We start from the raw sequence: 26,578 nt of genomic DNA on the forward strand, positions 1-26,578 counted from the left end.
TTTAGTTCTAACAATATTTACAGTTTTATTTGTACATGCAGTTTAGTTATGATCTGTTCATTTAAGAAAAGGGAGGTGTGTGGAGTTACTAGGATTGACAATTAGAAAGCCCCCTCATTTTATCCAAGAACCCTGATACTGCATTGCAGGTCATTGTCCCAGACATATAGTGCCACCTGCAATGTGAATTTCAAAGCTAATTTCTGTACAGCAAGCATTGCACTTACTCTACAACCAAACTCAACCAGGCTTCTGTCCCTGTTTAAATGAAATACTACTGTGCAAACCAAGCAGTGCAGAGACTCTCTCCTCCCCCATTAGCACTCCCCAGCCTACTGTTCCCACTGGGCATCAGGACCGGAAGCCAGGCTGGGCATACAACCAGTCCAGTTCGTACTTATCATGAGTGTGCACTGGAATAGCCCCTAATTTTACTCTTGGCAGCAAACTGCAGATTCCATTATTGCCGATCAATGCATCCGTCACAAGCTAGGTAGGGGCTGCAAGGGGGAAGAAGATTGGCTAAGGAAAGGAGGGAGGAAAGGAGCATCCAGTGCTTCCTAATCAGAGATTGATGAACCTTGCAGGAGAGATTGCTTCAGCCCAATATAGAGTGCATCGGGAGAGGCTTATGCTTCTATCTCCTACTTGCTTGGAAATAGTTGAGCCAGCATTTTCCAGCTCTAACACATGAATAGGACCATTTACAAGCCCTTGCATTCAGCCGAGAGAGAAATTATTCAAATCTTCTGCATTAATTTTCTTTCCGTTTTGGATATAAAGATCAATCAACAATCGTTTCAAAGCCCTGTTTACTTCCAGCCATGTCACCAAGTGGTTTGTGCAGCATGTAACCGTTAAACGAGGCCTACTCCTCTTGTTCTTAATAATGCTTTGGGACTTTTAAACATTGATTCTTCAAAGCGATCTGTTACCACGCAGCTGAGCAGATCAACCTGCTCTGTGCTGCTTGAGCTCTGGTTACAGCAGGAAGCCCTTCGTTCTCCACGTGGGAAAGCTTTTTTTCAGAAAGAAAAAGCATGAGTTTCCTATCGCCAGCAGAAGCAGAATGGTTGGACAGCAGCACTGAGGAAGAGAGGAGTCTCCTGTCATTTCTTGGTATGGCACTTTAAAAAACAAACAAACACCTAGACAGTTAGTAGACTAGATTCCTCAATTTAGTCCAGTTTAAATTTTTTAAATGTTTTTCCTACTTGTTATTTTTGTGTATGATTGATGTAAATAATTGGTTGTAGCTCTGAGGACCTTTATATTGTAAGCACTAGGCCCCCATTCACTTCTTGTTCACCTTAATTTGTCATTTATTTTTGGACTTTTATATCCCCCACTGCAAACTCATAAAGTGCTGTGGAATATGTTCATGCTGTTCAGATAGTAATACAAGTAAATAAGTAAGTTTGTTTGTGATAAATTAAGAACCTTGCTTGGGGTTATTCATCAAACTAGCAACTGTACTGAAATGATAAGGGATTAGCAAATATTAGACACAAGTAATTAAACAGGCTTTTAGACTAAAGTAGCCAAACTGTAAACATTTCTAGCTTGGCTATTGCGGCCTATGTGTTATGATTCTCCTGTCCGTTTTAATTAATCCTCATTTTGGTGAATAACCCCATGATGTAATTTTGCGTGAATTGTTATTATTTTATGTATATAGTGCCAGCAAATGCCATCGCACTGTACAATTGGTGGAATAATTGTTGCTTTTAACAGCTTGTATTCAAATATTAGAGGTTATCTTTTGAATTGATCTTTTTGCTGGGAGTTTTTTTTTAGATACATATAAAAATGTATATATTTTTTTATTTCAACATACGCATGATGCCCTAAGCAACTCTGTTCTTTAAATATAGCTCTCTTTTCTCACTGTCAATATATGTCAATATGAAGACCTGACTTGTCAATTGGTATCAGTTCCTGTCATCTTCAGCCAACAGAGTCTAAAATCCATACCCAGCATGATAGATCCTGATCATGCATGGAATTCTTGACTCTTTTGTAAGAGATTTCCTTCTCCTATGATTCCTTACGAGCCTGATTATCAAAACTGTTGCTGGCAGAACTCATGGGTGTTGTGGTACATTGACAGCTGTTTGCTGGTAGGTTGCCAGGACATTATATATACAGTGGGACCTCGGTTTACAAACGCTTCGGTCAACATATATTTTGGTTTACAAATGAAAATCCATTGAAAAGAATGCCTCGGTTTACAAAAAAATTTGCAATACAAAGCAAGTTTCCCCAGGATGCATTGCACCTGGGAGGATTATAGCATAGAGTTTTGGAGCCATTCTAGAAATAGTTTTCAGTTGTTTTGGGACTTTTTGGTGCATTTCTCAAGCTGTGGAAAGGTAGGGAGCTGAGCTTCGTCGTTTGAATGCCTTTTACTGTGTGTTCTGCATTGTGGGTTGGTTTCCATGCCAGCACATTTTGACTTTTTTCTGACCTCCAGAACGGATTAATTGGTTTTCACTGCATTCCTATGGGAAACCACGTTTCGGTTTACAAATGTTTCACAATAAGAAACATCCCGGAGAACGCATTAAATTTGTAAACCGAGGTCCCGAGTAGTTTTGATGCAATGGCAGGTCCCTTGGCCCTTTCCAACTAGTTCATTTTTAAAAGATGGCTGAAAAGCTTTCTGATCAATATAATTTTAGTAGCGCCATTCATTATTGTGTACTTGTGGAAAATAGCATCTTGCAGGGGGAATGTAGATAGCAGATCAATACAGAAGGAGACTGGAATAGAAAGTCCATTTCTTGTGATTGCATTAAGAGTTGATGTATTAGAAGTTACTGCCTGGAGGACCTGGTAGGCAGTACGATGATATGCAAGACCCTTGTAAGTGAATGTTATAGATTTAAGTAGAATATACTGGATCTAACTTTCATGTCAAATGCCTGGTACCTATACTAATAAAGAACATGTGAGCAATTGTGTTCTATTTCATATATAGTTTGTGTGTACCCATGGATAAAATGGCACTTCTGCAAGCAGAGCGCACTGATTCTTAGATAATTGTGGAAGATGGTGAGTGCTGTGTCTAATGAGCCATCAGCATCTATGTTAGTTCCTCTCCAGCAGTTTAACACTCACCCAGTCTGGCACTCAGAGCCTTTCTGTACAATGAAGGATAATATTCTAGTCAGATACATTTATAAATGTTGACCATCCTGAACCTTTTAAACAAACCAGATAGAATGTCTTAAATATATTAACAGTTTATAGCAATGCTTCAGGCCCCGTGCCAATTTGAAGCAGTTTTGGGTTTGTTGAGGCCTTACAGCTATAATGGACAGGGATGGTAAACTAATATTTGGCAGTTTCAACTTTCTTGGAGGCCATTTCTGATGATACTTAGCCAGGTGTTTGGCTGGTTGAGCATCATGGGAAGTGCAGTCCACAAAGGCTGGGACTGTTGAAGTTAGCTGTTGTCAATGTAGGATCTTGTTCAGTTGGTAAACATGCTGCTTTTCAGTAATTTATTGAGGTTTTTCGAAATTCCACTGGCTGAGTGTTGTGGGGGTTTGTCAAGAAAATTTGAGACTTGGACTATCTTAATGAAATTTGTTAAGTTAAACTATTGTTTAGCATGCACAAGGATTTGATACCCCAGCAGTGACTGACCACTGTACAGGAGCAGTTGACGTTCATGTTCACTTGATATTGTAGCATGCAGAGATTTGTACTACAGATGAAATAAATTCAGTGATGTCGAGCCACGGAACTCCACCCAAGCTTTTAACATCTGCACCTGCTGTAATTCTGTGTCAATCTCAGGGCAGTTCTAGTTGCTCTCCAGTAAGAGGCGCTGTGCATTTGCATTCACTTAGAGGGACACTGTAGGCACCCAGACATCTTCAGCTCATTGAAGTGGTCTGGGTCCCAACTCCCATCACCCTTATAAACTTTTTATAAACTGCAATATGTAGGAACAAAGAAAAAGAAAGGTTTGGAGGTAGAAAATAACTCCTACCTCATAAACCTATACTTTCCAAGTACAAGTGCAACCCATGAATTGAATTTATTAACACACTTTTTTATCAATTAAATGTTAAAACAGGTATGTTAAAAATATCACAGCTATTTGTGCTGAAAATAAGGAGAGGGGAGGGAGTACTGTTTAGAAAAATCTGAAAATAAATAATAGCTGGGAACAGGGAGGGCAGTATTCACTAACCATAGGAGAAACCTATATAAACTGAAGTGCCTTCGTTGGGTACCCCTATAAAAAAGTATAGACTCCCATAGTCTCCAATGCCCAAAACCCAAAAACGAAAAAAAAGATTTGCTAGCTAGTGAATAGATTATTGCATACTCAAATCACAGCGTGGTGGCTTGTCTAAAGAATAGAATATAGCTGCAGTATCATCGCTTATCTAACTGCCGCCAACTGCTCTGAACTGTCCCGACGCGCGTTTCTCCGAATAATGGCTCTTCCCCTGGAAGCCACAAGAGACTTCCGGCTTCTTAGATGACTTTTGGTCATCTAAACGATGCTGGATGTCCTCATGCTATGCATGAGGACCTCCAGCGTCTCCGGAATCCCCATAGGAAAGCATTGAATAATGTTTTCCTATGTAGAGATCGAATGCGCGCGCGTGTGGCCATTGCAGCACATGCGCATTAGGTCTCCCCCGCCGGCGGGGGAGGAGCGTGGGCGGAGCCTGACCCAGGGCTGAGGGACATCAGCGCTGGATTCAGGTTAGTACCTGGGATGGGATGAGGGGCGGGAGGGAGGGGGCACTCCAGGATCCTATAGTGGCAGGAAAACGGGTTTGTTTTCCTGGCACTGGAGAATCCCTTTAAGAAAATACTCCTCATATTGGCACCATCAAGGATAAAGTTCCTTCTGTTTTAATGTACAATTCTCCTTTAGATTGTGTGCTCACAGGCCGGGTTATCTTCTCCTTTTGTATCAATATGTCTAAATATTTATCCTGTGTTTGTATAATTACCAGTGTTATTTTTACATAAATTATAAATAGCTCTAATAAGGGCACTATATAAAAAATATTAAACGAATAGATACTATTTGCTGCAGATGCAGAGTTGACTTAGTAAAAACTGAGAAACCTTTGGGAGCTGTATATTTAGTGAATAAAGATGGTGGCTGTTGTGGTATAGTGCCAGATCTCTAAAATTGGGTCTTGTCTTACTTTTATTGTGATATAATAAAATAAGAGCTTGAATTGAGCAGTGAAATTGCAGGGGAATGATCTATACACTAAAACTGCTTTATTTAGCTAAGGTAATTTAGGTGACTATAGTGTTCCTTTAATATTTTTTGTAGTAACCTGAACTTAAATGGTGCTTGTTGTATGTTGCATACTTAGTCATGCAACATTTGTACCTCCATGTAAATGTAAACTTCAAATATTTCCGAGAGACTGGTAAAAATGTATTCCTCCACACCGTTTATGTAAACAATAATTTATTCAGGTGTCTGGGGCCTTTAAAATCTACAGAATAAATATCAAGACAAACTCAACTTCACAGCAAAGCAGCAGTTATTGTACCATAGACAATCCTGATGTTTACATTTGGTTAATCAATTCTGTAACTGGGATAATCTTCCTAATCTATTGTTTGCTACTCAACTATAAGCTATGAGCTACTGGTGTCCTATTTTAATAGTTTATGCAGCATTTTACAGTTTCGTTTTGGTTTATATTGTAAACAAAGAATAGTAATATTGGTTACGTTAACAGGGGTGGGGAACCCTTGGCCCTCCAGATGTTTTGGGCTACATAATGCTGGCAAAGCATCAAGGGAGATGTAGTCCAAACCATCTGGAGGGACAAAGGTTCCCCACCCCTGCGTTAATGTTGGGTCAACTGAGTCTCAAACCTTTTAGACCAGCGGTTGTTCTAGACTGTAGACTTCCTGTTGGAAAATAGTAGATATTGTGAAGATCTCAATCAGGACACTCAGTAGTTGGATGCAAAGTCATTCTATGTAGAGCACATGGCCTCTGATATTGCATGCTGAAGCAGATCCAACTAGGCTAGGGGTTGGCAGCCATCGGCACTCCAGTTGTTGTGGACTACATCCCCCATAATGCTTTTACACCCATAATGTTGGCAATGCATCATGGGAGGTGTAGGGGGTGCTGCCCTGGGCTAGAACCCCAAGTGGAGTCGTGAAAAGCATGAGGTCTGATTTTGGTACTCTTTTTATTGTCAGCACGGAGTTCTTCTAATTTTGAGACATAGCCAACACCGACAATTCCATAATTTGCAGCACTGTTTGGAATTAATTATATGGCACATTGTTGGGCCTTGTTGTGAGTCCAGGATTTTAATGTCATGGGTGCAGGTTTAATGCTGCAAGATATGGGTTTTTGTTGTGGATGTAGGGTTAATACAAGCAGGTGTGGAGTTTATCAATATAGGTTTATATAATACTCTGAATTCACTCAAAGCTTTTAGATGTCAAAATGTAAAACATGCTAATATAAAACTATAATGTTAGGAATACTAAACTGTATTTATATCTCTATAGTTAGTGACTTACATTGTCATTGTACTCAGAAGGCTTGGTTGTTTGGGCCCCTTACTGCCCTGATAGCAAGGTTTTTATGTCTGTTATGTTCTGTATCCATCTGCAACCTCCCCCCCCGCCCCCCATCCTCCCAGTGATTAAAGGGTTAAAACCCATCCCTCCCTCTAACCCGTCCCCCCGTTCCACCCCCCCATTTCCACCTCCCACTTACCTCTATCCACTGCTGGATCGGTGATCTCTTCCTGCAGTGTCACGACAATGGTGGAACCTAATGCACATTAGAACTTCTCCATAGGAAAGCATTGAATCAAGATAGGCTGTAAAATTTGCCACTTTTAAAGCTATCCACATACTTCACTTACTCCTCCATAGTATACGACAGACACTGGGCTGAGTAAGGTGGACAGGGGCTGAGTAAGGTGGACAGGGGCTGAGTAAGGTGGACAGGGGCTGAGTAAGGTGGACAGGGGCTGAGTAAGGTGGACAGGGGCTGAGTAAGGTGGACAGGGGCTGAGTAAGGTGGACAGGGGCTGAGTAAGGTGGACAGGGGCTGAGGAGGGGGACAGGGGCTAAGTAAGTTGACAGTGCTGTGGAAAAGGGACAGGAGCTTAGGAGGAGGAGGGGGGGGACATGGGTTGAGGAAGGGGCCATGGGCTGAGTAAGGTGGCAGGGCTGAGGAAGAGGGACAGGAGCTTAGGAGGAGGGGGGGGGGCATGGGCTGAGGAAGAGGGCAGGGGCTGAGGAAGAGGGCAGGGGCTGATGAAGGGAGCAGGGGCTGATGAAGGGAGCAGGGGCTGATGAAGGGAGCAGGGGCTGATGAAGGGAGCAGGGGCTGATGAAGGGAGCAGGGGCTGAGGAAGGGAGCAGGGGCTGAGGAAGGGAGCAGGGGCTGAGGAAGGGAGCAGGGGCTGAGGAAGGGAGCAGGGGCTGAGGAAGGGAGCAGGGGCTGAGGAAGGGAGCAGGGGCTGAGGAAGGGAGCAGGGGCTGAGGAAGGGAGCAGGGGCTGAGGAAGGGAGCAGGGGCTGAGGAAGGGAGCAGGGCCTGAGGAAGGGAGCAGGGCCTGAGGAAGGGAGCAGGGCCTGAGGAAGGGAGCAGGGCCTGAGGAAGGGAGCAGGGCCTGAGGAAGGGAGCAGGGCCTGAGGAAGGGAGCAGGGCCTGAGGAAGGGAGCAGGGCCTGAGGAAGGGAGCAGGGCCTGAGGAAGGGAGCAGGGCCTGAGGAAGGGAGCAGGGCCTGAGGAAGGGAGCAGGGCCTGAGGAAGGGAGCAGGGCCTGAGGAAGGGAGCAGGGCCTGAGGAAGGGAGCAGGGCCTGAGGAAGGGAGCAGGGCCTGAGGAAGGGAGCAGGGCCTGAGGAAGGGAGCAGGGCCTGAGGAAGGGAGCAGGGCCTGAGGAAGGGAGCAGGGCCTGAGGAAGGGAGCAGGGCCTGAGGAAGGGAGCAGGGCCTGAGGAAGGGAGCAGGGCCTGAGGAAGGGAGCAGGGCCTGAGGAAGGGAGCAGGGCCTGAGGAAGGGAGCAGGGCCTGAGGAAGGGAGCAGGGCCTGAGGAAGGGAGCAGGGCCTGAGGAAGGGAGCAGGGCCTGAGGAAGGGAGCAGGGCCTGAGGAAGGGAGCAGGGCCTGAGGAAGGGAGCAGGGCCTGAGGAAGGGAGCAGGGCCTGAGGAAGGGAGCAGGGCCTGAGGGAGGGAGCAGGGCCTGAGGGAGGGAGCAGGGCCTGAGGGAGGGAGCAGGGCCTGAGGGAGGGAGCAGGGCCTGAGGGAGGGAGCAGGGCCTGAGGGAGGGAGCAGGGCCTGAGGGAGGGAGCAGGGCCTGAGGGAGGGAGCAGGGCCTGAGGGAGGGAGCAGGGCCTGAGGGAGGGAGACGGGGCCTGAGGGAGGGAGACGGGGCTTGAGGAGGGAGACGGGGCTTGAGGAGGGAGACGGGGCTTGAGGAGGGAGACGGGGCTTGAGGAGGGAGACGGGGCTTGAGGAGGGAGACGGGGCTTGAGGAGGGAGACGGGGCTTGAGGAGGGAGACGGGGCTTGAGGAGGGAGACGGGGCTTGAGGAGGGAGACAGGGCTTGAGGAGGGAGACAGGGCTTGAGGAGGGAGACAGGGCTTGAGGAGGGAGACAGGGCTTGAGGAGGGAGACAGGGCTTGAGGAGGGAGACAGGGCTTGAGGAGGGAGACAGGGCTTGAGGAGGGAGACAGGGCTTGAGGAGGGAGACAGGGCTTGAGGAGGGAGACAGGGCTTGAGGAGGGAGACAGGGCTTGAGGAGGGAGACAGGGCTTGAGGAGGGAGACAGGGCTTGAGGAGGGAGACAGGGCTTGAGGAGGGAGACAGGGCTTGAGGAGGGAGACAGGGCTTGAGGAGGGAGACAGGGACTGAGGAGGGGGGCAGGGACTGAGGGGGGGGGCAGGGACTGAGGGGGGGGGCAGGGACTGAGGGGGGGGGCAGGGACTGAGGGGGGGGGCAGGGACTGAGGGGGGGAGCAGGGACTGAGGGGGGGAGCAGGGACTGAGGGGGGGGCAGGGACTGAGGGGGGGGGGCAGGGACTGAGGGGGGGGGCAGGGACTGAGGGGGGGGGCAGGGACTGAGGGGGGGGGCAGGGACTGAGGGGGGGGGCAGGGACTGAGGGGGGGGGCAGGGACTGAGGGGGGGGGCAGGGACTGAGGGGGGGGCAGGGACTGAGGGGGGGAAAGGGACTGAGGGGGGGAAAGGGACTGAGGGGGGGAAAGGGACTGAGGGGGGGAAAGGGACTGAGGGGGGGAAAGGGACTGGGGAAAGGGACTAAGGAGGGGGACAGGAACTGAGGAGGGGGACAGGGCCTTAAATAGGGAGACAGGGACTGGGGAGGGGGACAGGGACTCAGGAAAGGGACAAAAACAAACAAAAAAAACTAAAGTGCCTTCCCCCCTCCCTGAGGCTTACCTTGGGCCAGGAGGGGTGGGACAGGATCTGGAACCTGCAGTCAGTGGAGTAAGCCGGCCTCTCCTGATGATGTCAGGAGGAGGGGGCGTGACTTCCTCTGCTCCCCAGCGGTCCTGTGAGAAGAGCAGAGAAAGTCACGCCCCCTCCTACTGACATCATCAGGAGAGGCCGGACGACTCCACTGACTGCAAGGGGAGAGGTGAGTTTAAAAATCCGAGTCCCCAGTCAGAGGCAGGGGATTCAGATTTGTGCTCCCCCTGCTCTGGCAGCCGCTTGTGCCAGCCCTGGGTCCTGCAGGACTAGTAATGGGAACGGCGTTCCTGCTGTGGAAAAAGCGCAGGAACGCCGTTCCCACGCGTTCCTGCAGGACTCGAGCCCTGCGTTTATGTAATTGATATATACCTCTAAGTAAACCTGTATCCCAGCTCTCTGGATTTTGTATCATTCCAGCTTGTCAGTGTGGTGTTGATTGTCTCTAACTTTTGATAAATAAGACTTATTTCTTCCTATTTAGCTAGTGATTTCATGTATAGGTTAGAGAAGAAGATGCTAGAGCCCGCTATTGTTTTTGAAAATTATTCACTAAGTGGGTGATATCTAATGAGCTAGCTTTGACTTCCCTGTCTTATAGAGATAACTGCAATGCCTGAGGTATGCAATGTGTACCCTGTTTGCCTGCTGACTAATGTAATGTTGCACTAGCCAGTCTATAGCACTCGCTACAATTCCGTCCCATGGACTTCTTAGACAGGACAGAAGATGATGGCAGAACTCGATCATGGTGGAAAAACTGTTAAAAGACCTGTCGCGTCTTATTCCAGATTCCCCCATTTAGGCTTGGGAATCAAAAAAAACATTAGTGACTTACCGTACATTGTCATTGTACTCAGGAGGCTTGGTTGTTTGGGCCTCTTACTGCCCTGATAGCAAGGTTTTTATGTCTGTTATGGTCTATATGCCTTTTGTAGACATTTGCTGCAAGTCAAGTTGTTGAAACATTATCAAAAAATGGCAAATTGAAAGCACAGCATACATCCTCTGGGTACTCCAGCATTTATAATCAAGTAATCCACATATTGCTTCCCATCGCCGATTTTAAAAGGCATAGCATTACAAATATGTTTAGGGATACCAGATGTTTTATTTCTGCATATTGGTCCATGATTTTCATGGTTAACTCTGAAGTGTTGGGTTTCCTTTTTTTTTTTCTCCCAATAGTGAACATGCAGCTGATCTTAGTGTTTAAGATAATTTTACACTAAACATAAAGATGCTGAATCTAAGAGGACTTGTTTAACCCTTTGCATTTAGGAGGTTAAAAGTAAAAGGATATAGTGTATAATAATTTCTAGTATTTCAGTACAGATGTCTGTCTATATTATTGCTATAACCGTTACCATGTTGAATGTATGATGAGACTCAGATTTTGTTATTATGTAAATGCACAGTAAAATATCCCGAAATTTGCATTAAGTGCTGCCAAGTGCTACATATCCATAATAAACATGATGACAACTCCTTATGCCACCGAGGTAAGGTTGTGATTAATGACATGTAAATAAGTAATGACCTCCACTCTCAGATTAAACACTATATAGAACAGGGAGTGGTACCCACCCATTAACTCCATCCAACCAGCACTTGTAGTGCTGAGATTTGACATTCATTGCAATAGCTACACCCCCATTTCATTTTGAGCATGGATTGAAGGTTTTTCTTTCTCCCTAATATTAAAATAAAATCAGCATCTGTGAGTACATATCACTACACTGGGGAAATCTAATTTCCTGCAGCTCTTTATGAAACATGCTTTTTGTTCGACTTCTATTTCCTGAAACTTTAATCACATATAATTATGTCTATTAAACTGTTTTGCTTTGAATTTATTTTTCAGGGAGCTTGGAAAGTAAACATCTAAAATATGCTCATGGGATTATGGAGTTCCTTTTGCCATCTTCAGAGCAGAATAAAAATAATAGAACATTTTTACATATAGAATTGGGGGGGGGGGGAATAATGTTACAGTGGGGGGGGGGTTGAATATGTTGCATAATTTATATAAATATAAAGTGTTTAAAAGATAGTGTTTTGTTTTTTTAAGGTCTTGTTATACTTTAATTGCAGCCTTATATACTATTCAGAGAATGCTGTACAAAAGATAAAATATGCTAAAATCATAGTGAATAGAGCATTTATTTATTTTGCTGGCATCGCGAGAATACTTTGACATTAATTTTCTATGTAAAAAAAAAAAATCTCAAAATATTTGTTTTGGGGATGAGGGGGTAATGGTCAACCTAGAGCCTTCTTTCCCCCCCACCCCACCCCCCCTCCCCCCAAGTGAACTCTGACTGTGTCTCCAGCTCTGTGTGTGAAGTGTCGTACACATCCTTTCCTGTATTTCTTGGAGGTGAAAGGCAGAAGGTTCCAGGAGTGCACAATATAATACGCACGGATTCACTAAACTGGGTTTTTTGTAGAAAATTTGCTGTGGAATTGCAACTTTTCATACAAAACCTATGACTCTCTTGTGCATCAAACGGTAAAATGCATAGTAATTGCTTCTACAGCTGCATACAAGTATCCAAATGCTGCACACAATATAATATTAAAATATGCAAATGTTTCTGTAATTTGCACATTTTAGAGCAAAAATCAAATTACACTTTTTTTTTCTTCCACAATGTTATTTTTAGTATTAAATTTGCTATTCTGATGCCCGTTCCCCACACTTGCCTCTGGCACTTGAAAGGGTTAAACACAGAATCAGCTTTTCCATTCTCTACATGTTCAATTGAAGAGTTGGGTTTTGTAAAATGTCAGTATTGTTTGATTTGTCTTTTAGCCATTTAGAGCCCATGGGTGGTTTCTGTTCCATGAGAAGTGGCACTGAAAGGGTTACTGACGAGCTAGTGAGCAGCACCGACAAAGTGTGTGAAGTTCCTTGCCACCAGTTAAACCTGCAAGGCTGCTCTCCAAGAGATTAATCCTCAGCATGCCTTTCCTATCTGCGGAATGCCTTGGTGATGCTTACCTCCTTCCCATGTCTGATGCTGACTCATGGAGCTCGGACTCTGTGCTTGGCTTACTGTATCATCCGTAATCCTTTGAGGAGAGTGTACGACCAGAAGCAGTGTCTGTCTAGCTATTCCTTTTGTTCTTGAATATAACTCTTCTTCATATGTGAGCTAGAGAGCAGGGGCTCTGCATCTTGCGTATTTGCTGTCTGTTATTCTTTGATCCTTCGGACTTGGTGCAGGTCTGACCTGAAATGGAAACCGCGGATCAGAAAGGGAGGTGGAAAGGCAGGGGGCTGCATTGATTTTGCAGTTGGTGTTAATGCATTCATGGTATGCAGCGTAGAAAGGGTATGGATAGGGAAGTGAGATGTATAATTTTGGAAGAGCTGAGATGGTCTAAATTTCTAACTCTGCAGAGAAGAGCTGCACTTTCTTGACCAAAGCAGCCAGTTTCCTCTTTATTTGTAGCCGACACTGCCCAGGCAATGGGCGCTGGGAACAGACAAAGCAATCTTGATGCTCTGAATGTTGATGCCACTTTGCCAAGAGTTATTTGTGACTAGTTTGTCTCCTGGCACCAAAATATCACTGTCCTGTGAGAGACGAAAAATTCCAAATCATACATGGCTCAAACTTTGCATTGATAACCAACCGTATTTCTTTTCTGCTGATATCATGTTGCAAGCTATGGAATGTGTTTATCTAATTCTACATTGCCATTTCTGCAGCCTCCTTGCTCAACCTAAAATGTTTTGTTTTAGTTTGAGTGAATAGATAATTTCTGCAGTTGATAATTTAAATTGTGTATGAAATGTCAAATGTCTTCCTGGTCTTCAGTGATCTTTAACAAGTGGGACGCAGGCTACATGCTGGTAAAGGGCTAACCTGTAGTTTTTGTGATTCAAACTAGTTTGTTTTAAGACGTCTTCTGTTCACTTGTTATATTCTAATTACCCTGTCATTTTGATACAACTTTAGTTTAATTTATCGCAGTGCTCTTTCTTCAGTCTATTGACCAACCCATACATACCAAAACCTGTATTTTATTTTTTTCTGATATATATTTTATCTGAAGCTGGATACTGACTTGCACATATTCCAACAGAGAGAATCTTTAACGATATATTGTACTCACTGTACAGCGCCTACGGAATTTGGCGCTATATAAATAATAAAATAAAAATAATTGTACTTTGTGATGATGTCTTCACTAATGAACAGCCATCCTTGTTGGTTTTAGTTCTGCTGCTTTTATTTACTCTTTCTCACAATCCGAGAACATGCTGATCACTGTATACAGAGATAATTTGCCCTTTCGGGGAGAATAGGTTTTATACTGGCACCGGCTGGTAGTATTTTCTCTAAGTGTGTATTGTTTGCCCAGATTAAGTAGCACTGATGACACTTTCTTCAACGAAAGAAAATGAGAGTGGTTAGGCATCTGTAAATAGCTTGATGATAACTAATGAGGATATGCAGTCGAAGCAATTGATTGAATAGCTGCAGTCTTGTGTGTGTCTTCTTGCTGTCTGCACACTGGCACAGGGAGGGTGGGGGATGAGCGGCAGGATCTGATCCAGCTTCTTCTGTATTGGAAGTAGCACGGATCCCTTGGGCCAAAAGGCCAGGATTGTTCATTTTAGCTGCACCAGATTTATGAGAGCAGTGGAATATGCCAGGCTGCACATCTCCGACGACTGCTCCCGTAATCTCCAAGAGACCATCAAGAACTCCTTAGAATGTAAACCTTGTTTTGTATTCTTTGTTGCATCGCAGAAGTTGGAATCCGCCCAGCACCGAATAGGAGATGGGCAGCACATGTGATAAAGGTAGATTATACATATGTGAATGTTTGAATGGGATGGTGGTGTCAAAGAACACATAATTGTCCTGGGATGACCTTAACTTAAAGTTGTTCTACACTTTGGGTTAAACAGCCACAAACTTGAAACAGCCCTGGAAGCAGTACCTGAAATACATCTTTTTAGTTTTTCATGGACTAATCCTCTAGTATCTTTTTTCCAGAATATTTACTTTTTTATTTGTTTAATTGCATTATTTCATAATTGTGCTTGTTTATTTCTTAAATGTTTCTGATGTATATGCTGCTATGAATATTGAACCATTACCTGTTTGTATTACCTTTCTTAACCCTTTGTATTTTTGAACTTTACTGCTCCCTTGCCACATAATATAGTATTGGAGATTTGTTTGGGTTGTGGCCTGGTGTTGTCAGTATATCTTTTAACCAACATCTGCATTTTTATGTGCCTCTCACCTTTACCCTTTGGGAAATGTGTGACTCATTGCCTCGTACAATTTTATAGTCACTATATTGTCTGGAAATCTTGAGTTTTGAAAAGCTGTTTACCTTTAAAATGTCATTGTGTCTGCAGACTGGAATTCACCTGTTCAACTTGCTCTGCTGTAAATCCAGCATCTAAAAAACACATGGTCCGAGTTTGTTTGGTTTTCTCTATACTTTTGAAAGAAATCTAACTGTGAAATCTGAAAGCAAAATTGTCTCTACACAAAAGATGCCTGTCATTGTTAACATTTCCTTTCAGCTCATTCTTGTTTTACAACATGTTTGTAGGCGATACTATGTTTGTAGGCGATACCTGATGTTTTCTTTCTCTCTTGCCCACAGAGGTGCCAGCCGAGAGATCACCTCGGAGAAGGAGTATCTCAGGAACTAGCGCATCTGACAAGACCACCTCCATGGACCCTGCTAGCACCTCTCCTTTTAAAGTATCTGTAAGTACCCAGTTTGTTACATCCTCGTCTTAACACCGGTTTCTATCGGTAGAACAAAAGCATTGTGTTCCATAGGCAAATTAAACACTGTGCTTATTTATTTATTTATTTTTCATGTTTATTGAGAGCAAAGATATCCTTGATCTGAGGACTGTAAAGTTTAACAATAATGAATGTGCAGTCGGTTCTATTTTTTCTCCTTAGTAGGTATGGGTGTTAGATTTTGTTTGTCAAAGTTGCTCCTGGTAAAATAATTATATTGGCCAGCATGTACTTTGTGATTACATTTTATCACACAGCTGGCCTTCTCTATCTATATCTGTTTCTCTCTTTAATTTTGTCTATCTCGCTATGACAACATTTACATAAAGCATTATTTTATAATTTTATCTTTTTTTAATCGAAGATAGGTAGAGATTATTAAAACTACTAGTTATCGGGTCCTCTTTTAGGTTAACATTTTCGCTACTTTATAAGTAATTCCATCCACATCACAGTACATAAGTTTAAATAGGACTATGCCAGTAGAATATTGTATGTTCTAATAACCATTCATCAGCTGCTCTGCCTTGTGAGGACTTAAAGCAGTTATGATTGAGCATTCTGTTTCTGCTATTGCTAATATTGATGCAGCAAGAACCTGCTTTTGTCAAGCAGGGAGTGTAATTGGATGTGAGGGAATGCCGTCTGCCTCTAGGTTCTCTGTTCCTGTTAGTGTAACAAAAGCCAACGCAGTCAGCAAAAGTGAAGGTCAAGATAAACCTGCTGAGATCTTCCAGCTGCCTGTTTTTCTGCCTTATGCAGTCACGGTACCCTTCTGAGAAAATCTTGCCCAATGGTACCATCAGGGAAGGTCACTTGGTTCTGTGAGTTTGCTAGTAGCATTCCTGCATCAGGCTGTGATTGTGGAGACTAGAAGTTTTATTTTTACAGTATTAATAGTTGCATAGATATAGCTTTTTTTTTTTTTTTATACAGTGCCCATCCAAGTTTAACACTGAAGTTATTTTATTGGAGTCTAAACATTAGTTTGGGATTCCACTTCCTATATTGTTACTGCTTTTAAATCTTCTACTTGAAGACCACACCGTGCATCAACTTCTTTTTTAATTCTAGTTATTTAGCCTTTACATTACTTTAATCAGCCTGCCGGTTCTAAATAGGCTTCCTTTCTCCATTATTGTATCTAAAAGCTGCAAATTCATCATGAGCTTTGTTCAACGGCTGAATTTTTTATTATTCACTTAGGGATTTATTCACTAAACCTGAATTGTATTGAACTGTCAAGAGGGTTGCATATTTTAATCAAACATGCAGAGTTGGGAAAATAGCTGAGAAATACTTTTTTTTTTTTTTTTTAACTAAACTAACCAATCAAAAGGCAGTTTTAAACTGACTGATTATCAATAACCTTCTGTTTGGTAGAATGCCACAGAAACAATGCAAATTAAAATATTAATTCACATGGTATTACAAATGAATGTAGCTTATCTCTTTCAATGCCAATATAGAATATATAGCCAAGTGACATAGCATGAATGTTTGTTTTACTTCTGTGTCGCCACACTTGCCACTTTCCTGTGGATGCTTAAAGAAATGAAGACCATTTTCACTGTGGCACAGGTGAGCCAACAGCTGGTCTCATGCGAGTCATGTGCCTTATGTTATAGTACAGATTTAATGATCATTGTGTTCAGCAAACAAAGCTGTTCTTTTGCAATCATCATGGCGAACTTGAGTGATTTTCAAGGCTTATAGTTCTGGGCTTTGGTCCTATACTATAAATATTGGTAATATTATTATGTACTAATACAGCAAGAAGCAATCCCAGTCTCCAGGCTTCGCTCAGTGTGTCTGAACATCACAGGGGCTATAATTAGGACTTGCTAGGGGAGAAATGGGGTTGGCACATGTTGAATTTATAGTTTAACTGCTTTGTATGGGCCCTCTGGGCAGCTAGCATGGCATTTTTTTGCCAGCAAATAAAATCTGTGTGTGTTTTTCCATTATTTTAATTTGCTAAAGTAACTGAGCACCAAACGACATCATGAGTGGAGGACAGCTGGTTTTATGAGAGGGCTTTATGCTTTATGGCTAGTATAAATTTTAGTCCAAGTGGATAGACCACCGAAGTGGCCACAAAAGAATGTGTTTAAACCATCTTAACAGTGACCCAATGTATGTACGGACATGTTATGAGATTGAAAGATCAAATATATTAGTCTTCTCTCTATGACAAGTGTGTTAAATTCAGCCAACACACCTACGCTTAATATGGGAATTTCTTCCGATGTTTGTATTAATCAGTGTAATAGTTCTCTTATCTTTACTCGAGCAGTACTAGTGAGCTGGGCAATATTATGCACACACCAGGACATATTGAGACCAACCAGCATACAACTATAAAATATTCGTTGTAAAGGTGCTAAACATACATTTGAAATCACAGTGTAAACACAGAGTTGGAATTTGGAGATGGTGTTAAAATAAACTGTTGTTTAATTCATTGTTCATTTAAATTTAATGTTTATGCAACACTAGGCTAACCATGTTTTTATGAAATGCATTAGTTTAGGTCTCTTGATAACACCTTTTTATCGTTTTAGTCATATTAATTTTAATATGCCATTTCAATAAGTAAAGCTACGATGGCATTCAATAGCAACACTCTCAGGGGTTTTTTGTTTGGGATTTGTTTATGTGGTTGTTTTAATTTTTGGTGGGATTTACTCTCAAATGGCAAACATTACAGAAGAGTCTGTTTTTGACTTTAGGAATGTAAACTAAATATCGTGAAAGTCTGTCTTATTTATTTTTCTTATTGTCCTTTATATAGCGACAACATATTCCATAGCCCTTTATAATATTATAAGAGGGGACGATTTAAAGGATCACTATAGGGTCAGGAACACAAACATGTATTCCTGACCCTATAGTGAAAACCCACCATTTAGGTGGCTTGCTCCCCCCCAGCCTTAGCCCTCTCAGAATGGGTTAAAACTCACCTTATTTTCAGATCTCCAAGGTTCTGCCGGCACTGGCCTTGCCCCCTTGGTGACATCATCAAAAATTGCTGATTTTTAGCCAATCCAAAACTTTCCCGTGGGGAAAGCACTGGATTGGCTAAAATCGGCATGGGGCTGAAATCAGCATGAGGGCGGGGCCAACCACAGTTTTGGCCAATCAGCACCTCCTCATAAAGATGCATTGAATCAATTAATCTCTATGATGAAAATTCAACGTCCCTACGCTGAACAACAGGGCTGCCTGCTGTGCAGCCTGAGCCACGATGCCCCTCCAGTGGCCTTCTGAGGAGGGACCACTTGGAGGTGTCCTAGGGGCAATGTAAACGTGTTTACATGAAAATGCATGAAGGGAGCTAATATACTCACCAGAACAACTGCATTAAAATTTAGTTGTTCTGGTGACTATAGTGTCCCTGTAAGTTTAAACAATAAATGAGGAAATTACAAAAACTTACAGGAATAATAGGTTGAAGTGAAAACTGCTCAAATGAGCTTTGCAGTCTTAGTTCTTACAACATTAACAGCCAATCTTGCATCATGGCAAATGCAGTTTAGGATCAGTAGTACTAAGGTTTGATGAAGATTCAGGACATCATTGACTTTGGATCTAACAGCTTGGGTATCGTAGGCTTTATATTTGGAAGGAACCCTGGGCTCACTTATTTTAAACTGATTATATCTGTACTAGATTTAGTTTTGATATCACTGTGAAATCTTAGCATATTCTAAAAAGCAGTTTCATTGTTTCCCAGCTTGGATTTTATGGAGTGCATGGCTTAGTCTGGCCAGAGGTTTGTGTTCTCAACTACTCACTTAATGTCTATTGAATTATATTAAATCTTATAAGCTACAGAGCCACATTAAAATGATGCAATTATCTTGAACATACTGCCCTAGTACTTTTGTGTGTATTAAGATGCTTCTTTTTTTATAAATCTCCCCACCACTTTAAATCAATGCCCCTTTAATAAAATTAACCAGTGTTGAATTTCATCTGCGATCCCTATTTCTACCATTTTACAAATTGCTTATTTCAACTATAACTGAGAAACCTTCCAGTAATCTGAATATTCTTCTATTGTATAGAGGTAAAGCATCATCATAAACTGCCAACTTAAAGTAACATTGTCACTAACATTTTCCGAGTATAAATCTGTTTAAAATACCTTGTGGTTGGAGGAACCATTTAAATAAAAACACATTTATTGAACAGTGTTTTAATAAATTATTTATGGGAGAAGTCACCCTTCCTGGCATTCTCTCTCAAAATAAAAAAAAAAGGGTGTGGGAGTGAGTAAAATCTTACTTGCGATCTCGCTGCAGGGGGAGTAAAGTTCTAAATGCCAGTCTGAGAGAGGCCAAAGTGGCACAAAGGAAGTGCTGTGCCTCTATTCTTCCTCCATCGGCATCATGTACAGTTTTTATATTAGCAGCCCAGAACTAGTCTTCCTGGCTGCTAATGACACTGCCAGAGGTGGATTTACACCTCAGGCAGCATTACCTCCTGTACCATGACTACTTCAAATCACTGAAGGCGTTGCTGTGCTTTGAGTAACCCTTTATGCAATATAGTATTTTTCACTGTTAATAAAAGCGCTTGATGATCTGACAGTTCTTTGTTGGGGAGGAAATCCACCACACATTTCAAATGCAGAGAGGACATTACGTGTTTTAAATAAATAAATGTATACATTTCTCCCATCAGCCTCATTCTTTGAAATGTCACTCAAAGTTCTTAATGTCGCTTGCCTTATACCTGCTCTATAGTTCCAAATAGGGCTTCCCTATTTAACCCCTTAAGGACCAAACTTCTGGAATAAAAGGGAATCATGACATGTCACACGTCGTGTCCTTAAGGGGTTAAACAACTTTCCAAAGTACTTTTGTGCGAATGCTGGATTCCTGCAATTTTATTTATTTTTAGGACTGCCACACATTTTTTTGCACTTTCATCCAAGTTTCACATCTTTTTGCTACTCAAATTCTTGGTATCAACTTCTCATTTGGCCTTATTTGGTGCTATTAAAATGACCACTCCACACCCCAAAAGCACTTCATCTTAATGAAGTGCTTAATGGGTGAGGAGTACCCACATTTAACCCTAGTTTATAAAAGTGATGATTTCTATAAATTAACTAGGGAACTCCTCCCTGGCTGTTTGACAGCCAGGGAGGATTCCCTCCTACTTTCATTAGATCCCCCAAGCGAACGGAAGTGGCAGGCTCGTGCCTGTCTCCCCTCTCCCTCACAGACCTAAGTTCCACTCCTCAGCTTCTAAAGTGCACACGCGGCGGGTTGCCCCAAGGTGCACGCAACAGTGTATGAGCATGCACGAGCTGGCGTGCATGTGGAGACCAAATCAGAGGCTTCTCAGTGTGAAGCCTCTGATTGGTTAAAAAGGGGGAGGGCTTAGAAAGGCTTCAGTCATAAGAACTGCAGCTTTTGTAATCTCTTCTAGACTATACTCTCAGTTATACATACATGAAAATATGCATGTATGTATTCATTGGGGGCATATCTACTAAACTGTGGTGTTGGTAGCACTTGTGGAGTGGTCCTTGAAGCAGAAGGGAAGTGAAGGGATAAAAATGGGCAACCAAATTAGACTGCTTGCTAGTAGTTTAGGTGCCGCCATGTGGGAAATCCAGTTGATAACCCACTAAATGCAATGGCCACCTCTGTCAACCTCACTCTGAGTCTAAACGATAGCTTTACGGGGAAAATAGAATCTTCTATACCCTGACGAACCTCAGACGCACACTCTGCATGTAGTTTTCTGCACTAAGTAGGACCATGCTAAAATTCTTGCTCCAGGGGTCCTAATTCTTGCAACACTCTGCTTACATTACCCAGCCTGACAAAGCTTGTTTATATTGCATGTTTTTCTCGACGTTAATCAATCTCTGACCTGCACACTGTCTTGCATTAGTTCTTACCCCAAAAATCTGTGCTAATGTTCTACATGCCATGATTTGTTACTAAGCTTGATATCGCTGTCGTGGCGTATCTAACTCAACTGTTCATGCTTGCACTACTATAAATAAAGAGCGAGCAAAAAAAAAAATGGGCAAACAAGTTTTGCTTGGTTCACAGACTGCAGTTTGTAAAAAGGTGATAGTACACCAAGGGCTGATGAGCAACTTGCAGACCTGCTTTCGGCATACTGAATGGAGTCTGTTATAACTCTTTTGGGGATCATTTTCCAGACCAAAAACAAGGGTAGCCAATAGCAGCTTCTTTCAATGCTTTTATATATTGAAGTTCACTTACCTGAAGAAAACTAGCAATCCATACTTTCTGCATCTACTTTCCACTACCTGCAGGTGATCCTTTTTGTGTTTAATGGATAGTGCTAATATTCTTTTTCTCATTCTCTCATGCCTACTTTAGTCTGTGTAACTTGATATTGAAAATGTATCCCATACAGCTATATCGCAATGTAATTTACTTGCTGTGGATGCACTTTTTGGTTAATATTGAATATATTTATTGCTAAGGTTGCAATAAAATTAGAATTAAAAATAATACAGAAGTCCTATGATCTCATAATTCAATCAAACTGTATCTGTAGGGGAATCTCTTAGCATTCCAATCTCTCATTCTCTATATATACATCAGACTTCTAAATCAGCAGAATGTATAGGAAGTTTTTAAAGTGTTATGAGATGGTACATAGAAAATTCTGCTTACAGTGCCATGTAGTCACGATGACACCAGTCACACAACTCTCTGAGGCTCTTTGTTGCATTGACTCATCACTGTGTGTAAAATAATAGGAAGCCTGAGACCCTGATAGTCTTCTAAATATAATGGCATTATTACCAACACTAATGCTTCTGTGAGTGGGCTTTGTGTTATTCTATTAAACCTTATAAATAGTAGTGTTTGTGAAAATGATTTATGAATACTGCTGTAGAATATAATTGGTACTTTTTATTTTTTATTTTTTTCATATTTATTTTTGCACAATGTGACGTGGGTTGGACATATTCCCGCAGTGTGCCAAACATTTAAACAAGGCAAGGTACAGTGTATTCAAGGTCATAAGGCACACCGATGTCTTTGGGGGTTTTCTGTGAATAAACTTCTGCACTAAAGTGAAGAAGTGATGTATGATGTGTGCCAGAATGTGTTACACTTGTTCACTTGGAAAACATAAGCGGTGTAAAGATGATGGTACTTTTTAAATAAATTAAAGCTGATAGATCATGTGTGACTTACAAGATAAGTTTACACAAGTTACCACTGTAGCTCTTTGTAGTGATAATGGTGCAAATAGCCTGTGTATATCGTCCCCCTAGTTTGCGTCAAATCGTTTTTAGCAGTTGGCAGAAATCCGAGCACTCCCAGATCCTAGGCCTCTCACCTGCTGCTCAGCTCATGTGGAATGCCATTAGCATAACCATCTTTAGGTTGAGGGGGCACAAACCCAGGTGTCTATGGGTCACCAATATTAGTCTTTCATATCATGATTTGCATTTAAGCACTAACTATCACAAACACATCTTAAACACTTACTTTAGCCTCTTAAGTGGTTGAATATGTATAAAATAGTCCATAATTCCTCCATGCATTATAATTTATAGCTGTAAATTTGTTTAGTCATTATTTAATTTCATATCCAATGTGCTGAGTCAAAACAAAACACGGTAAATCCTACAGACTGTGCTGTAAATTGAGTCAGTAGAGCTGTATTATGTACAATTCAGGGTTCAGACTTGCACGGATCTAAAGGATTATACGAGTTAACCTTCATGATGCATTTTAATTAATATAATTCAGAATCATACATTTAATCAGCTTTTTTTGCATTTTTCCCTTCACTTTTTCAGCATCGTTTTACATATAAAATTTGTATGGCACTAAATGTGTTAATTAAGGGCTCCAGAGGATGACATTAATGAACGTTTCCAATTTGCAAAAGGATTTAGATTTCCTATAGCCTGTATTATGCCAATTGAACACAGTCACGTTGTGCATTAAATTGCTTATGAGAACTTAATTGAACGCTTTGTTGCTGAATGCTTAACCATACGTTAGGGGTTTAACTGTAGATTGACATTAATTCACTCATTATAGGAAATAGTCATCATTTTATTCCCATAAACATTTATAGAACCGCAGTAACCCCTAAAACAGAACGGTCACTGGTAAGATTTATGCTCAAGGTGATTGCTAAGGAAAGGTTAGCTGGGTTGTGCTATTGTTCATAAAATTCACACTAGTGTTACTCTCCCTGGCTGTCTGGACATTGTGTGTAAAATGAAATCCTGTAGTGCTGTATGGGTGGCACAGGCATTTCATTTGTAGATCCGAAGCCTGGCAAAAGCATCATAAAGGGGAGAGTTGCCCTGAACACAGAAGTGCAGTGGAAGTAAATGTTTGTTTTGCTTGTGTTTTTTTTTTTTTTTTCTTCTTCTTCTTCTCTGCTGTAGTAATCAACTATCTTCTTCGCTATTACTTACAGAGGTGTGGGATCAATGAGCTGTCACTTCTGACAATTCTTGCGTATCCCAATAACAGCGTTCTGTTGAAAAAGAAATACAATGGTTCTCAAAGTTGGAATGCTCCCTACTTTCCTGCAATCATTCTTCTGCACTCTCTCTCTCTCTCTCTCTCTCTTATCTCTCTCTTATCTCTCTCTTGGGATAAAGCACCTGGAATGGGTATTGTATATCAATATACTGCTTGACATGTTAAGCATCATATTTGAGGGAATGGCAGCCTAAATAGTAAAGGTACTCTTTTGCAGCTATTTTCTGATTAGGTATTGGAGTGACCTCCCATTCACTCTAGATTCAGTTATTCATGGACTTGCATGCCTTCTTTATGTTGGGAGAGGAAGGTGTCCGATCAGTCATGGGAATTATGTTTATGACGTGTTTTGCTTTGCCGTTGGTTACCCAATACCGTGTAGTTGACTTGATCTGTGTTTATTAACCATTTTGCTCATGTATTCCTTTTTGTCTTTTGTATTCTTTTCCAAAGTTTACTATATAGATAAAGATTGTTAGAAAATAATCTATTGCATTTAATTGCATTGTACACCTAGCTGTCTAGGCACAATACAATTGCTTACCATTTAAATTAATTTTACCCTTGCAGTGCTGTGCACATTTTTTTTTTTTGTTTGTTCCCTTGAAAAAAAATATATATTTTATTTCGATTTGAAGCTTGGTTGTTTAGTTATTGTTTATTACTATAGCTACAGGATTATTTATGTGTATTTATTTTTTCCAGTGACAGTTTACATGTGAAATCATAAACAAGCTGGGATCTGCTGACACGATCTGATCTCTCTAGTATGTGGTTGGGTGGTTCTCCATAGAGTACAGTGTGACAGAATGAGGAAATCTCATTTCCAAAGTTAGGAGCAGAAGAAGGAGATCTTAATTGGAACACGAGGCACTTTTTTACAGTTTATATTAACATAATGTCTTTTAATTATTACATTTTTTTTGCAAACAGCACAGAGTGGGAGTTGGTGCTTGCAGCAGCAATAGGAATACAGGAATATAAATTCCTTGTTATAGTTAACATTTCCATCCCAGTAACTTCTTTCCCATGGTGTTCAGCCTGTGGTTAGTTTTGTGTAATGTAAAACTCGCATATTAAGTGCTGTCACAATTTAAATTGTGTCCCACTTAAAGGAGCAGGCTATACACCATAATCACTACAAGCCAATGTAATGATTATGGTGCACGTGGCTGCAGACTGCGTTTCCTAGGTGAGTCTGTCATAATGTAAGTAGATAATCAATGGCATTCAAATAGAAAGAAAGTTGATATTGCTAATATGAAAGTGGGGCAATAGGATTTCTGGCAAGCAGAGGTCTGGTTGCAGGTGCCTCAGAGAACCATGTTTTGATTAAATTGATGGGGGCTCCACAATCAACTAGCATCATAACCACGACATCAGTATGTGGTGGTTATGGTGTTTATATGGCTCTTCTTCATTTCTTATATATTTTGTTTCTCTGGAGTATGATAGGTTGCCCTTTCATTGGCGTTCACACTGAAGGTTAGTTTATGTTTACACTACTGAGCTCCATGGAAAGCATAGTTCAGAAGTCAGGTGGCAAGGTTAGCCATCGCTGTTGTGTAGGTTTTTATTTACTAATGAACCCTAGAATTTCCAAGAAATAACTGTTTTGAATAGGAGCTGAACAATACTGCATTTAAACTCTGGAGCCTATTTAATAGTTATTCCTTGCCAGCGTAAATATACCTGCTATCATTAAAAACCTTAAATCTTCTGGACACTCTGTAATTAGAAGAACTCTCTTCTTTAAACAACACATTCCCTCGTTATGTAGCAGAGCGCTGTTATTCTGCATCTGGAGTAAATTGCTTCTGGTAATGACTGTAGGAAGCTTTCACCATTGTGAATGAAACAGTTGTCAGTTCATTTTGGTTCTCTAGTTTCATGTGCAGAATTATTGCACTGTTCTACTGTGCAACCCCATGCAATCTGCTCCCCTCCTTTAATTATGTTTAATGTTTTCTTCTCTCCATTCTAGGGCTTCTTTAGTAAACGTCTAAAAGGCTCAATTAAGAGGACGAAAAGCCAATCAAAGCTGGACCGGAACACAAGCTTTCGCCTCCCATCTTTGCGGCCTGCCGATAGTGACAGGTATTCTCCAGGTCCACAACTCACTGTCTGTCTGCTTTGCAGATCTGTGTCTTTTATTTACTGGCGCCTTCAATTCTATCTCCTGTCTTTTGTCGTGCTTAGTGAATTCAATCCATTTCCCTCCCTTTACAATGTGAAACACATGCCCATAAATCAGCTATGACTGGAATGACCAGAGCCTTGTTAATTCGCTGAGTTAAGAGGAAGATATAAAAATAGTTGTGATGTGTAACCCTGGGGGACATTGTTTAACATTACAGTCAAGATTTACAACCTCTTAACAGAATGAGGATTGCTTTATTGCCATAATTAGTTAACTAATTAGGCTAAATATGATACAGGGGGATCCCAATCTCTGGAAGACGATAACGTAATTGTATATCACTCTCTTATATTTCATTTCATTAGCCCATGTCTAGCTATAAGAACAGCAGCATATTAAACATTTTGTTTCATATACGCAGTCACCTTGGAGCAATCGTAAAGAATATAAAGCAAAATAATAGACTAAAGTTACATCTTGTAATTCCTGTTTATTGAACAAACAAAGTTTTGAAACAACAAACTTTGACAAGATCCTCCCTTGTTCAAGTCTATAGCATTTATAAACCATTGTCTGATCTGTGCTGTTGTTGCTGGAACACCAGTCTCACAGCTTAAGACTTTGTCCTTTTGTGATTAATGCTTTTAAACATTCTAAATGCAGAGTCTCCC

At 41.6% G+C, this 26,578-nt stretch overlaps 1 protein-coding gene across 10 annotated transcripts in view; it reads left to right on the forward strand.

The window, feature by feature from the left end:
* The window catches only part of RASAL2 (RAS protein activator like 2), a 287,911-nt gene that overhangs the window by 204,804 nt on the left and 56,529 nt on the right, over window positions 1–26,578 (forward strand). For 9 of the 10 annotated variants that reach the window (XM_063428261.1, XM_063428262.1, XM_063428265.1 and 6 more), the window contains 2 exons: window positions 15,100–15,206; window positions 25,752–25,864. In XM_063428261.1, the coding sequence (XP_063284331.1) occupies window positions 15,100–15,206; window positions 25,752–25,864 (220 nt within the window). Of the gene's footprint in view, window positions 1–663; window positions 1,120–15,099; window positions 15,207–25,751; window positions 25,865–26,578 lie in introns of those variants that run through there. The other variant, XM_063428267.1, reaches the window with a different exon arrangement.

Source organism: Pelobates fuscus, chromosome 7, assembly GCF_036172605.1.
Source record: "Pelobates fuscus isolate aPelFus1 chromosome 7, aPelFus1.pri, whole genome shotgun sequence".
Classification (NCBI taxonomy): domain Eukaryota; kingdom Metazoa; phylum Chordata; class Amphibia; order Anura; family Pelobatidae; genus Pelobates; species Pelobates fuscus.